Below are 15,323 nucleotides of genomic sequence, written 5' to 3'. Positions count from 1 at the left end.
GTGACTGAGTTTGGTAAAGTGTGTGAAAGAAGAAAGTTAAGAGTAAATGTGAATAAGAGCAAGGTTATTAGGTACAGTAGGGTTGAGGGTCAAGTCAATTGGGAGGTGAGTTTGAATGGAGAAAAACTGGAGGAAGTGAAGTGTTTTAGATATCTGGGAGTGGATCTGTCAGCGGATGGAACCATGGAAGCGGAAGTGGATCATAGGGTGGGGGAGGGGGCGAAAATTCTGGGAGCCTTGAAGAATGTGTGGAAGTCGAGAACATTATCTCGGAAAGCAAAAATGGGTATGTTTGAAGGAATAGTGGTTCCAACAATGTTGTATGGTTGCGAGGCGTGGGCTATGGATAGAGTTGTGCGCAGGACGATGGATGTGCTGGAAATGAGATGTTTGAGGACAATGTGTGGTGTGAGGTAGTTTGATCGAGTAAGTAACGTAAGGGTAAGAGAGATGTGTGGAAATAAAAAGAGCGTGGTTGAGAGAGCAGAAGAGGGTGTTTTGAAATGGTTTGGGCACATGGAGAGAATGAGTGAGGAAAGATTGACCAAGAGGATATATGTGTCGGAGGTGGAGGGAACGAGGAGAAGAGGGAGACCAAATTGGAGGTGGAAAGATGGAGTGAAAAAAATTTTGTGTGATCGGGGCCTGAACATGCAGGAGGGTGAAAGGAGGGCAAGGAATAGAGTGAATTGGAGCGATGTGGTATACCGGGGTTGACGTGCTGTCAGTGGATTGAATCGGGGCATGTGAAGCGTCTGGGGTAAACCATGGAAAGCTGTGTAGGTATGTATATTTGCGTGTGTGGACGTATGTATATACATGTGTATGGGGGTGAGTTGGGCCATTTCTTTCGTCTGTTTCCTTGCGCTACCTCGCAAACGCGGGAGACAGCGACAAAGCAAAAAAAAAAAAAAAAAAATCAATTTAAGTATTTATTTTTTTTTTTCTTTTTTTTCAGCTACAGCCATAAAACAAATTTGATCTCGCCAGCGTCAAGACGCCACTTCAGTCTGGGTTAAGAGGAATTCTGGAAAGCCTCGTACATGCCAGTGTCCTTCCCTTACTTTCCCCGCCCTAGGATTCCACCCTACAGTGGGATTCCCGCAGTGGTAAGGAGGCCAATAACTTGACATTGCAAAAGAAAAAAAAAAAAATCCAACACCACAACAGGAGAACAGGTATGTATGTAAAGCAAACTTGTCATATTTAACATAGTTTTATTACTAAATCACAGTTGTTCTGTTTTTTACAAGGCAGTTTCTCATTCGGTGGTAAGCAAACAAAGCCACAAACATATTGAAACAAACGCAACTATTTCAAACAAATATAAATGTATAAAAAAGGACAAACATATTTCAGTGCTTTCAAATGATTCAACCACACAATTTCTGGTACCTCTCTCTTTCTACAATGCTGATAGATAAGGTGGTGCACAGAAAAATACATTAATGCTACACTATAGCATCCACTTCATACAAACCAGACCAAACTTAGCAGCACCCAAGGAACTTTATGAAGACTTTAATGAAATGTTATCATACTGTCTACCTCCCCCTAAGTAACTTTCATTACCACATATATCTAAACCAGAGCACTTGATATCTCTGACCTGACGCCAAAACTAACCTACTCAACACTGACTTGCAGAAAAAAAAAAAATCAATATTTTTTGATCAATCTACATCTTCCCTTTGTTTGAGAATATTTTTTTACAGTAATGATTTACATTTCATTCGGCATAATCATTGAAAAATACAAGCAAGTCTGTGAAAAAACCCCACACTAATGAGATTTGAAGATATGTTACAACAGGGAAGTAACTAACTAGGCTAAGCTGTTTGAGCATTAATTCTGTTTACGGTCATTTATTTCATCCTAGGACATAAATACAAGCATATACGTGAATAATGGGAAGACTACTATTTTATGTTGACTTATTGAGACCCACTCGGATTGAAAAGCAGTATCCTGGGTCAATACGAGCAATGGCATCAGAATCAGAGGAAGGGCAGACTGTTGTTCTGTATCTGAGTGTGTGTGATGTTCTGGGTCCTGTCTGTGTACAGGACGGTCTGGTGCTGGAATTCCATGGTCTGGAAGGTGGTGGGGGCCACGGAGGTGTTGGAGGTCATGCTGTCGTAGTACCACACTGTGGAGTTCATCACGGTGGAGAACTCGGCCGTGGAGGTGGAGATGGTCTGGTTGTTCACGGTGGAGTAGCTCGTGTTTCGGTGCTCCACTTCGTACGTTGGCCAGAACGGGATCAAGGTGTTCACTGCGACCTGTCGGAGGGGAGAAGTCAGGCGAGGGGGTTAGTGTTTTGTTTACCCACCAGAGGGCAGACAGGATATACGATACTAGCACACACACACACACACACACACACACACACACACACACACACAAATATAGAGCAATGAGCGCGCAATTCCACAGAACGCGTTAATGCCCTCTACCGGCAATGATTTGAACTACTACCAATAATTTGTTAACGTACCCAGCTCCCACACAAATGGTAAAGGTTCGAATCCTTGTTGATGGAGGGCATTATGTGATATATATTTACATATGAGCCAGCCTAATACTGTCACGTACTATGACACCATTACAGAAAAATATTACGTGCTTTGGCCCCAACTTAGACCCATAACAACTGGCTTTAAAAAGATATTGAAATATACATTCGACAATACATAAACCCACATGAAGCCCTGAAGATATGCCTGAGACAAACAAACAGTATGATAGGCTGCACTGAAAGCATTCACTTCATTCACTGCCTGAATTCACCGGGTCGGTCAATCGAGGTTGGTGTACACACGGTACCCACCGAATAATCCGTGGCTTTGTACAGGGTCTGGACGTACTGTGGACGGACCACTTCCGTGGGCGGCTTGGTCCTCTGTTGTTGTTCGGCCGTCAGCACGTGGGTTGGGGCTATCTCTTGCCCGCCCGCTGCCAGCACCATCGCGAACACCAAAGCCACAGCCGACCACATCTTTCCACTCTAGCAGAGCCTAAAAGTTAGAGAGAAAAGATCGTCACAATAAGCATCATATGCTCAATTAAAAATAAAAGGTCTGTTAATACTTTCAGTATTTGAGTGTGTATGTGTGTATATATACATATTTTTTATATCTTATCATACTTTGTCACTGTCTCCCGCGTTAGCGAGGTAAGTCAAGGAAACAGACGAAAGAATGGCCCAACCCACCCACATACACAAGTATATGCATACACGTCCACACACGCACATATACATACCTATGCATCTCAACGTATACATATATATACACACAGAGACATAAACATATATACACATGTACATACTTCATACTGTCTGCCCTTATTCATTCCCGTTGCCACCCCGCCACACATGAAATGACAACCCCCTCCCCCCTCATGTGTGCGAGGTAGCGCTGCCATGTATAATGCACCGAAACCACAGCTCCCTTTCCACATCCAGGCCCCACAAAACTTTCCATGGTTTACCCCAGACGCTTCACATGTCGACACCACGTCGACCCCGGTATACCACATCGTTCCAATTCACTCTATTCCTTGCACGCATTTCACCCTCCTGCATGTTCAGGCCCCGATCACTCAAAATCTTTTTCACTTCATCTTTCCACCTCCACTTTGGTCTCCCACTTCTCCTCGTTCCCTCCATCTCTGACACATATATCCTCTTTGTCAATCTTTCCTCACTCATTTTCTCCATGTGACCAAACCATTTCAAAACACCCTCTTCTGCTCTCTCAACCACACTCTTTTTATTACCACACATCTCTCTTACCCTTTTATTACTTACTCGATCAAACCACCTCACACCACCTATTGTCCTCAAACATCTCATTTCCAGCACATCCACCCTCCTCCGCACAACTCTATCTATAGCCCACGCCTCGCAACCATATAACATTGTTGGAACCACTATTCCTTCAAACATACCCATTTTTGCTTTCCAAGATAACGTTCTCGACTTCCACACATTTTTCAACTCTCCCAGAACTTTCGCCCCATCCCCCATCCTATGATTCACTTCCGCTTCCATGGTTCCATCCGCTGCCAAATCCACTCCCAGATATCTAAAACACTTTACTTCCTCCAGTTTTTCTCCATTCAAACTTACCTCCCAATTGACTTGTCCCTCAACCCTACTGTACCTAATAACCTTGCTCTTATTCACATTTACTCTCAGCTTTCTTCTTTCACACACTTTACCAAACTCAATCACCAGCTTCTGCAGTTTCTCACCCGAATCAGCCACCAGCGCTGTATCATCAGCGAACAACATCTGACTCACTTCCCAAGCTCTTTCATCCACAACAGACTGCATACTTGCCCCTATTTCCAAAACTCTTGCATTCACCTCCCTAACAACCCCGTCCATAAACAAATTAAACAACCATGAAGACATCACGCACCCCTTCCGCAAACCTACATTCACTGAGAACCAATCACTTTCCTCTCTTCCTACATGTACACATGCCTTACATCCTCGATAAAAACTTTTCACTCCTTCTAACAACTTGCATCCCATACTATACATTCTTAATACCTTCCACAGAGCATCTCTATCAACTCTTACCATATGCCTTCTCCAGATCCATAAATGCTACATACAAATCCATTTGCTTTTCAAAGTATTTCTCACATACATTCTTCAAAGCAAACACCTGATCCACACATCCTCTACCACTTCTGAAACCACACTGCTCTTCCCTAATCTGATGCTCTGTACATGCCTTCACCCTCTTAATCAATACCCTCCCATATAATTTACCATCCCCTTTGCCTTTGTACAATGGCACTATGCATGCATTACGCCAATCCTCAGGCACCTTACCATGAGTCATACATACATCAAATAACCTTACCAACCAGTCAACAATACAGTCACCCCCTTTTTTTAATAAATTCCTACGAGTCCACGGGGGAAATGAAACATGATAAGTTCCCAAGCGCACTTTAATAACCACATCACACATACACACGCATACATATTTTATATATATATCCAAAAAAGGCCCAGTCCTCTGTTCTTAGCGCTACCTCGCTAACGCGGGAAATGGCGAATAGTTTAAAAGAAAAGAAAGAAATATATATATATATATATATATATATATATATATATATATATATATATATATATAGATAGATAGATAGATAGATAGATATTTTTGACGATCTATGCGCGATTAGGGTAAAAATAGATGTCCTTATTCTTCTTTCCTTCAGTTCTAATATCACTTGGTTCTGAAGTTTCACACAGAGAGAGAGAGAGAGAGAGAGAGAGAGAGAGAGAGAGAGAGAGAGAGAGAGAGAGAGAGAGAGAGAGGGGGGGGGGGGGGAATCTAACCACAAGGCGGGGCTGGCGCAGTGGCGCTCACCGCAGGGACAATTTTGCGGTTTACGAAGACGAGTCATGTGAGTAACGTGTTGTTAAAAGTGTTTACGTGTGAAATCGAGAGAGAGAGAGAGAGAGAGAGAGAGAGAGAGAGAGAGAGAGAGAGAGAGAGAGAGAGAGAGAGAGAGAGAGAGAGAGAGAGAGAGAGAGGAGGGGGGTGAGGCAGAAGGAGGTGGGGGAGGGGGGGTTGAGGCAGAGGGAGGGGGGGAGACACCTTCCCACCTACCTGGGCCAAAAGGCAGAGTGTGACTTTGACAAGTCACACTCGAGACGCCGGCTAAGTGCGCAGCCGTCGCTGTAATCCTCCGGATCACCCAGGCAGGAGAGAGATACAAGAATGGTTTATAACGATTTATGATGGTCGAGCGGAGCGGAGGGCAGCGATGCATGAGTATGCGCATTTGAAGGGCAGATAACAAAGAGACCTGTTCGGTTTTATTACGAGGACATCAGACAGTAATGGAGATTATATATATATATATATATATATATATATATATATATATATATATATATATATATATATATATATATATATATATGTGTGTGTGTGTGTGTGTGTGTGTGTGTGTTTGTGGAAAGAGCATGGTAAGCATACGGGAGCAGTGCAAATGGCGACTAAAAAAGTCGACTGGAGAGAGAGAGAGAGAGAGAGAGAGAGAGAGAGAGAGAGAGAGAGAGAGAGAGAGTTGAGGGAGTGGTGTGAGGACTGCAAAAGGAGCCATATTAACTGGGGAGGCAAGAGGTCGGTGCTCGACCCCCCACTACCCCCACCCCCACGCAATTGTGGTATCACCCGCCTCACGTTTTCTCTTTCTTGCTGTTTTGTTTAAGGGGTTACTCAATATATACATACACACACACACACACACACACACACACACACACACACACACACACACACACACACACACACACATATATATATATATATATATATATATATATATATATATATATATATATATATATATATATATATATATATATAATTTTTTTTTTTTTTTTTGCTTTGTCGCTGTCTCCCGCGTTTGCGAGGCAGCGCAAGGAAACAGACGAAAGAAATGGCCCAACCCACCTCCATACACATGTATATACATACGTCCACACACGCAAATATACATACCTCAACAGCTTTCCATGGTTTACCCCAGACGCTTCACATGCCTTGATTCAATCCACAGACAGCACGTCAACCCCGGTATACCACATCGATCCAATTCACTCTATTCCTTGCCCTCCTTTCACCCTCCTGCATGTTCAGGCCCCGATCACACAAAATATTTTTCACTCCATCTTTCCACCTCCAATTTGGTCTCCCTCTTCTCCTCGTTCCCTCCACCTCCGACATATATATCCTCTTGGTCAATCTTTCCTCACTCATTCTCTCCATGTGCCCAAACCATTTCAAAACACCCTCTTCTGCTCTCTCAACCACGCTCTTTTTATTTCCACACATCTCTCTTACCCTTACGTTACTCGACCAAACCACCTCACACCACACATTGTCCTCAAACATCTCATTTTCAGCACATCCATCCTCCTGCGCACAACTCTATCCATAGCCCACGCCTCGCAACCATACAACATTGTTGGAACCACTATTCCTTCAAACATACCCATTTTTGCTTTCCGAGATAATGCTCTCGACTTCCACACATTCTTCAAGGCTCCCAGAATTTTCGCCCCCTCCCCCACCCTATGATCCACTTCCGCTTCCATGGTTCCATCCGCTGCCAGATCCACTCCCAGATATCTAAAACACTTCACTTCCTCCAGTTTTTCTCCATTCAAACTCACCTCCCAATTGACTTGACCCTCAACCCTACTGTACCTAATAACCTTGCTCTTATTCACATTTACTCTTAACTTTCTTCTTCCACACACTTTACCAAACTCAGTCACCAGCTTCTGCAGTTTCTCACATGAATCAGCCACCAGCGCTGTATCATCAGCGAACAACAACTGACTCACTTCCCAAGCTCTCTCATCCCCAACAGACTTCATACTTGCCCCTCTTTCCAAAAGCTCTTGCATTCACCTCCCTAACAACCCCATCCATAAACAAATTAAACAACCATGGAGACATCACACACCTCTGCCGCAAACCTACATTCACTGAGAACCAGTCACTTTCCTCTCTTCCTACACGTACACATGCCTTACATCCTCGATAAAAACTTTTCACTGCTTCTAACAACTTGCCTCCCACACCATATATTCTTAATACCTTCCACAGAGCATCTCTCTCTCTCTCTCTCTCTCTCTCTCTCTCTCTCTCTCTCTCTCTCTCTCTCTCTCTCTCTCTCTATATATATATATATATATATATATATATATATATATATAATGGGTATGTTTGAAGGAATAGTGGTTCCAACAATGTTGTATGGTTGCGAGGCGTGGACTATGGATAGAGTTGTGCGCAGGAGGATGGATGTGCTGGAAATGAGATGTTTGAGGACAATGTGTGGTGTGAGGTGGTTTGATCGAGTAAGTAACGTAAGGGTAAGAGAGATGTGTGGAAATAAAAAGAGCGTGGTTGAGAGAGCAGAAGAGGGTGTTTTGAAATGGTTTGGGCACATGGAGAGAATGAGTGAGGAAAGATTGACAAAGAGGATATATATGTCGGAGGTGGAGGGAACGAGGAGAAGAGGGAGACCAAATTGGAGGTGGAAAGATGGAGTGAAGAAGATTTTGTGTGATCGGGGCCTGAACATGCAGGAGGGTGAAAGGAGGGCAAGGAATAAAGTGAATTGGATCGATGTGGTATACCGGGGTTGACGTGCTGTCAGTGGATTGAATCAAGGCATGCGAAGCGTCTGGGGTAAACCATGGAAAGCTGTGTAGGTATGTATATTTGCGTGTGTGAACGTATGTATATACATGTGTATGGGGGTGGGTTGGGCCATTTCTTTCGTCTGTTTCCTTGCGCTACCTCGCAAACGCGGGAGACAGCAACAAAGCAAAAAAAAAAAAAAAAAAAAAAAATATATATATATATATATTATTTTTTTTCATTTAATTTTGCTTTATCGCTGTCTCCCGCGCTAGCGAGGTAGCGCAAGAAAACAGACGAAAGAACGGCCCAACCCACCCACATACACATGTATATACATACACGTCCACACACGCAAATATACATACCTATACATCTCAATGTATATATATATATATATATATATATATATATATATATATATATATATATATATATATATATATATATATATATATATATATAAATATATATATATACACACACACACAGACATATACATATATACACATGTACACAATTCATACTGTCTCCCTTTATTCATTCCTATCGCCACCCCGCTAAACATGGAATAACAACCCCCTCCCCCCTCACGTGTGCGAGGAAGCGCTAGGAAAAGACAACAAAGGCCCCATTCGTTCACACTCAGTCTCTAGCTGTTATGTAATAATGCACCGAAACCACAGCTCCCTTTCCACATCCAGGCCCCACACAACTTTCCATGGTTTACCCCAGACGCTTCACATGCCCTGGTTCAATCCATTGACAGCACGTCGACCCCGGTATACCACATCGTTCCAATTCACTCTATTCCTTGCACGCCTTTCACCCTCCTGCATGTTCAGGCCCCGATCACTCAAAATCTTTTTCAATCCATCTTTCCATCTCCAATATATATATATATATATATATATATATATATATATATATATATATATATATATATATATATATATATATATATATATATATATACATATATATACATATATATATATATATATATATATATATATATATATATATATATATATATATATATATATATATATATATATATTTGCTTTGTCGCTGTCTCCCGCGTTTGCGAGGTAGCGCAAGGAAACAGACGAAAGAAATGGCCCAACCCACCCCCATACACATGTATATACATACGTCCACACACGCAAATATACATACCTACACAGCTTTCCATGGTTTACCCCAGACGCTTCACATGCCCTGACTCAATCCACTGACAGCACGTCAACCCCGGTATACCACATCGATCCAATTCACTCTATTCCTTGCCCTCCTTTCACCCTCCTGCATGTTCAGGCCCCGATCACACAAAATCTTTTTCACTCCATCTTTCCACCTCCAATTTGATCTCCCACTTCTCGTTCCCACCACCTCCGACACATATATCCTCTTGGTCAATCTTTCCTCACTCATTCTCTCCATGTGCCCAAACCATTTCAAAACACCCTCTTCTGCTCTCTCAACCATGCTCTTTTTATTTCCACACATCTCTCTTACCCTTACGTTACTTACTCGATCAAACCACCTCACACCACACATTGTCCTCAAACATCTCATTTCCAGCACATCCATCCTCCTGCGCACAACTCTATCCATAGTCCACGCCTCGCAACCATACAACATTGTTGGAACCACTATTCCTTCAAGCATACCCATTTTTGCTTTCCGAGGTAATGTTCTCGACTTCCACACATTCTTCAAGGCTCCCAGAATTTTCGCCCCCTCCCCCACCCTATGATCCTCTTCCGCTTCCATGGCTCCATCCGCTGCCAGATCCACTCCCAGATATCTAAAACACTTTACTTCCTCCAGTTTTTCTCCATTCAAACTTACCTCCCAATTGACTTGACCCTCAACCCTACTGTACCTAATAACCTTGCTCTTATTCACATTTACTCTTAACTTTCTTCTTTTACACACTTTACCAAACTCAGTCACCAGCTTCTGCAGTTTCTCACATGAATCAGCCACCAGCGCTGTATCATCAGCGCACAACAACTGACTCACTTCCCAAGCTCTCTCATCCCCAACAGACATCATACTTGCCCCTCTTTCCAAAAGTCTTGCATTCACCTCCCTAACAACCCCATCCATAAGCAAATTAAACAACCATGGAGACATCACACACCCCTGCCGCAAACCTACATTCACTGAGAACCAATCACTTTCCTCTCTTCCTACACGTACACATGCCTTACATCCTCGATAAAAACTTTTCACTGCTTCTAACAACCTGCCTCCCACACCATATATTCTTAATACCTTCCACAGAGCATCTCTATCAACTCTATCATATGCCTTCTCCAGATCCATAAATGCTACATACAAATCCATTTGCTTTTCTAAGTATTTCTCACATACATTCTTCAAAGCAAACACCTGATCCACACATCCTCTACCACTTCTGAAACCACACTGCTCTTCCCCAATCTGATGCTCTGTACATGCCTTCACCCTCTCAATCAATACCCTCCCATATAATTTACCAGGAATACTCAACAAACTTATACCGCTGTAATTTGAGCACTCACTCTTATCCCCTTTGCCTTTGTACAATGGCACTATGCACGCATTCCGCCAATCCTCAGGCACCTCACCATGAGTCATACATACATTAACTAACCTTACCAACCAGTCAATAATACAGTCACCCCCTTTTTTAATAAATTCCACTGCAACACCATCCAAACCTGCTGCCTTGCCGGCTTTCATCTTCCGCAAAGCTTTTACTACCTCTTCTCTGTTTACCAAATCAATTTCCCTAACCCTCTCACTTTGCACACCACCTCGACCAAAACACCCTATATCTGCCACTCTATCATCAAACACATTCAACAAACCTTCAAAATACTCACTCCATCTCCTTCTCATACCACCACTACTTGTTATCACCTCCCCATTTGCGCCCTTCACTGAAGTTCCCATTTGCTCCCTTGTCTTACGCACTTTATTTACCTCCTTCAAGAACATCTTTTTATTCTCCCTAAAATTTAATGATATATATATATATATATATATATATATATATATATATATATATATATATATATATATATATATATATATATATATTCCTATGAGTCCACGGGGAAAATGAAACACGATAAGTTCCCAAGTGCACTTTCGCATGTTTACCAAATGGCGTCCTATCTTCGTCTCTTCGATGTATATCAACTGACTGTTATATTTCTCTCTTGTGTCTCCCCTGATGATGTGATTATTACACGAAAGTGCACTTGGGAACTTATCCTGATTCATTTTTTTCCCGTGGACTCGGAAATATGTTGATCACGCGGAAAATTGTGATCCTTTCCAATATATATATATATATATATATATATATATATATATATATATATATATATATATATATATATATTGGAGTTGGGGTGAGAGAGTATCATTAAATCGTAGGGAGAATGAAAATATGTTTTGGGAGGAGGTGAATAAAGTGCGTAAGACAAGAGAACAAATGGGAACATCGGTGAATTGGGCTAATGGGGAGGTAATAACAAGTAGTGGTGATGTGAGAAGGAGATGGAGTGAGTATTTTGAAGGTTTGTCGAATGTGTTAAATGATAGAGTGGTCGAGCTAGTGTGCGAAGTGAGAGGGGTCAGGGAGAATGATTTGGTAAACAGAGGAGAGGTAGTGAAAGCTATGCGGAAGATGAAAGTCGGCAAGGGGGCGGGTTTGGATGGTATTGCAGTGAAATATATCAAAAAAAGGGTGTGAATGTGTTGTTGACTGGTTGGGAAGAATATTCGATGTATGTATGGCTCATGGTGAAGTGCCTGAGGATGGGCGGAATGCAAGAATAGTGCCACTGTTCAAAGGCAAAGGGGATAAAGGTGGTGTGTACAAATTACAGAGCTATAAGTTTGTTGAGTATTCCTGGGAAATTATATGGGAGGGTATTGACTGAGAGGGTGAAGGCATGTATAGAGCATCAGTTTGGAGAAGAGCAGTGTGTTCAGAAGTGGTAGAGGATGTGTGGGTCAGGCGTTTGCTTTGAAGAATGTATGTGAGAAATACTTAGAAAAACAAATGGATTTGTACGTAGCATTTATGGATCTGAAGCAGGGATATGATAGAGTTGATATAGATGCTCTGTGGAAGGTATTAAGAGTATATGGTGTGCGAGGCAAGTTGCTGGATGCAGTGAAAAGTCTTTATCGAGGATGTAAGGCATGTGTACGAGTAGGAAGAGAGGAAAGTGATTGGTTCTCAGTGAATGTCGGTTTGCGGCAGGGATGCGTTGTGTCTCCATGGTTGTTTGATTTGTTTAAGGATGGGGTTGTTAAGGATGTGAATGCAAGAGTTTTGGAGAGAAAGGCAAGTATATAGTCTGTTGTGGATGAGAGGGCTTGGGAAGTGAGTCAGTTGTTGTTCGCTAACGATACAGCACTGGTGGCGACTGAGTTTGGTAAAGTGTGTGTAAGAAGAAACCTGAGTGTAAATGTGAATAAGAGCAAGGTTATTAAGTACAGTAGGGTTGAGAGACAAGTCAAACGGGAGGTAAGTTTAAGTGGAGAAAAACTGGAGGAAGTGGAGTGTTTTAGATATCTGGGAGTGGATTTGGCAGCGAATGGAACCATGGAAGCGGAAGTGAGTCACAGGGTCGGGGAGGGGGCGAAAGTTCTGGAAGCGTTGACGAATGTGTGGAAGGCGAGAACATTATCTCGGAAAGCAAAAATGGGTATGTTTGAAGGAATAGTGGTTCGAACAATGCTATATGGTTGCGAGGCGTGGGCTATACATAAGATTGTGCGGAAGAGGGTGGATGAGTTGGAAATGAGATGTTTGAGGAGAATATGTGGTGTGAGGTGGTTTGATCGAGCAAGTAATGAAAGGGTAAGAGATGCGTGGTAATGAAAAGAGTGTGGTTGAGAGAGCAGAAGTGGGTGTACTGAAATGGTTTGGTCACATGGAGAGAATGATTGGGGAAAGACTGACAAAGAGGATATATGTGTCAGAGGTGGATGGAGATCAAATTGGAGGTGGAAGGATGGAATGAAAAATATTTTGAGCGATCGGGGCCTGAACATGCAGGAGGGTGACAGGCGTGCAAGGAATACAGTGAATTGGAACGATGTGGTATATCGGGGTCGACGTGCTGTCAATGGATTAAACCACGGTATGTGAAGCGTCTGGGGTAAACTATGGAAACCACGCCCCCTTTTCCCACATCCAGGCCCCACACAAATTTTCCCCAGGGTTTTTAACCCCCAGCCCCTTTCCCACATGCCGGGGTTCAACCCATTGACGGGCACGTCAAACCCCGGTTTAAAACCACATCTTTCCCAATTCACCCCTATTCCTTCCCCCTTTTCACCCTCCGGCATGTTAAGGCCCCGATCATTTTCAAAATCTTTTTCAATCCACCCTTTCCATTTTTCCCAAAAATATTATTTTTATATATTATTTTATTTTATATATATATAAAATTTAAAATTTTAATAAAAATTTAATATTACTATTAAAATATAAAATAAAAAAAAAAGTATAAAAATATTTTTTTTTTTGCTTTGTCCCCTGTCTCCCGCTTTTTGCGGGGGTAGCGCAAGGAAAAAAAACGAAAGAAATGGCCCAACCCCCCCCATAACATGTATATAATACGCCACAAAACCGGCAAATAACTTTACCTAAAACAGTTTTCCAGGGTTTTAAAACCCCCAGCCCTTTTTACATGCCCTGACTAATCCACTGACAGCACGTAAACCCCCGGTATACCACATCGATCCAATTCACTCTTTTCCCTTGCCCCCTTTTCACCCTCCTGCTTTTCAGGCCCCGACCCACAAAAAAATCTTTTTCACCCCAAACTTTCCAACCCCAATTTGATCTCCCATTTTCTCGTTCCCACCTTTTTCCGGGGGGAAAAATATACCCCTTTTGGGTCAATCTTTCCTCACTCATTTTTCTCCTTTGGTGCCCAAAACCTTTAAAAAACACCCTCTTCTGCCTATCAACCAGGGCTTTTTTTTATTTCCACAAAATCTCTCTTACCCTTAGGGTTACTTACCGATCAAACCCCCCTCAAACCACACTTTTGTCCTCAAAATCTCTTTTTCCCCCGGGAAAACATCCTTTCCTCCTGCCAAAAACTCACCCATAGTCCAAACCCCCTTTCGCAACCATAAAAACATTTTTTTGGAAACCAAAAATTCCTTAAAGGGCATACCCAATTTGTTTTCCGGGGTAATGTTCTGACTTCCCCCACATTTTTCAAGGGCTCCCAAAAATTTTCCCGCCCCCTCCCCCCCCATGACCCTCTTCCGTTTCCCATGGCTCCCAATTCCGTGCCAGACCCACTCCCAGTTTCAAAAAAACATTTTAATTTTCCCCCGTTTTTCTCCATTAAAATTTACCCCCCAAATTAAACTTGCCCCCAAAACCCTACTGTCCCTTTAATAACCTTGTTTCCTTAAATTTCCATTTCTTTAATTTCTTCTTTTACAACCTTTCCCAAAACCCCCAGTCACCAGCTTCTCCAGTTTTTTTTCAAATAAAATCGGCCACCAGCGCTGTATCATAGCGACAACAACTGCTCACTTTCCCAACCCCTCCCACCCCCAACAAAACTTCATATTTTCCCCCTCTTTCCAAAAGTCTTGCATTCCCTTCCCTAAAAACCCCATCCATAAGCAAATTAAAAACCATGGGGGACACACACACCCCCCCGCAAACCTACATTCACTGAAAAACCAAACCCATTTTTCCTTTCTTTTCACGTACAAACCCTTTTAAAATCCCCCTTTTTAAAAAACTTTTAAACTGCTTTTTCAACCTCCCTTTCCCAAACCCCTTTTATATTCTTAATACCCCACAGAGCCTCTATCAACTTTTTAAATATGCCTTCTCCAGACCCAAAAAATTGCAATTACAAACCCATTTGCTTTTCTAATTTTCCCCTTTCTTTCTTCAAAGCAAACCCTGACCCCACAAAATCCTCCCCAAACTTCTGAAAACCAACCCTTTTCCCCCAAATTGATGTTTCTTTCTCCTTCCCCCTTCCAAAATCAATCCCCTTTCCCTTTTAAAATTTTTCCCGGGAAATACCAACAAATTTTATACCGCTGAAATTTTTAAAGGCATTTAAATCTTATCCCCTT

General features: G+C 42.3%; 1 protein-coding gene across 1 annotated transcript in view; it reads right to left on the bottom strand.

Moving 5' to 3' along the window:
* Positions 1-1,203: 1,203 nt before the first annotated feature.
* LOC139764689 (uncharacterized) overlaps positions 1,204-15,323 on the bottom strand; it is a 44,613-nt gene continuing 30,493 nt past the window's right edge. The window contains exons 2-3 of the mRNA XM_071691573.1: positions 2,831-3,017; positions 1,204-2,282 (exon numbers count right to left, since the gene is read on the bottom strand). Of these exons, the coding sequence (XP_071547674.1) occupies positions 1,998-2,282; positions 2,831-2,998 (453 nt within the window). The 5' untranslated portion in view covers positions 2,999-3,017 and the 3' untranslated portion in view covers positions 1,204-1,997. The remainder of the gene's footprint in view (positions 2,283-2,830; positions 3,018-15,323) is intronic.

This window comes from Panulirus ornatus, chromosome 50 (assembly GCF_036320965.1).
Source record: "Panulirus ornatus isolate Po-2019 chromosome 50, ASM3632096v1, whole genome shotgun sequence".
Taxonomy (NCBI): Eukaryota; Metazoa; Arthropoda; class Malacostraca; order Decapoda; family Palinuridae; genus Panulirus; species Panulirus ornatus.
This window is presented reverse-complemented; position numbering and strand designations above follow the sequence as displayed.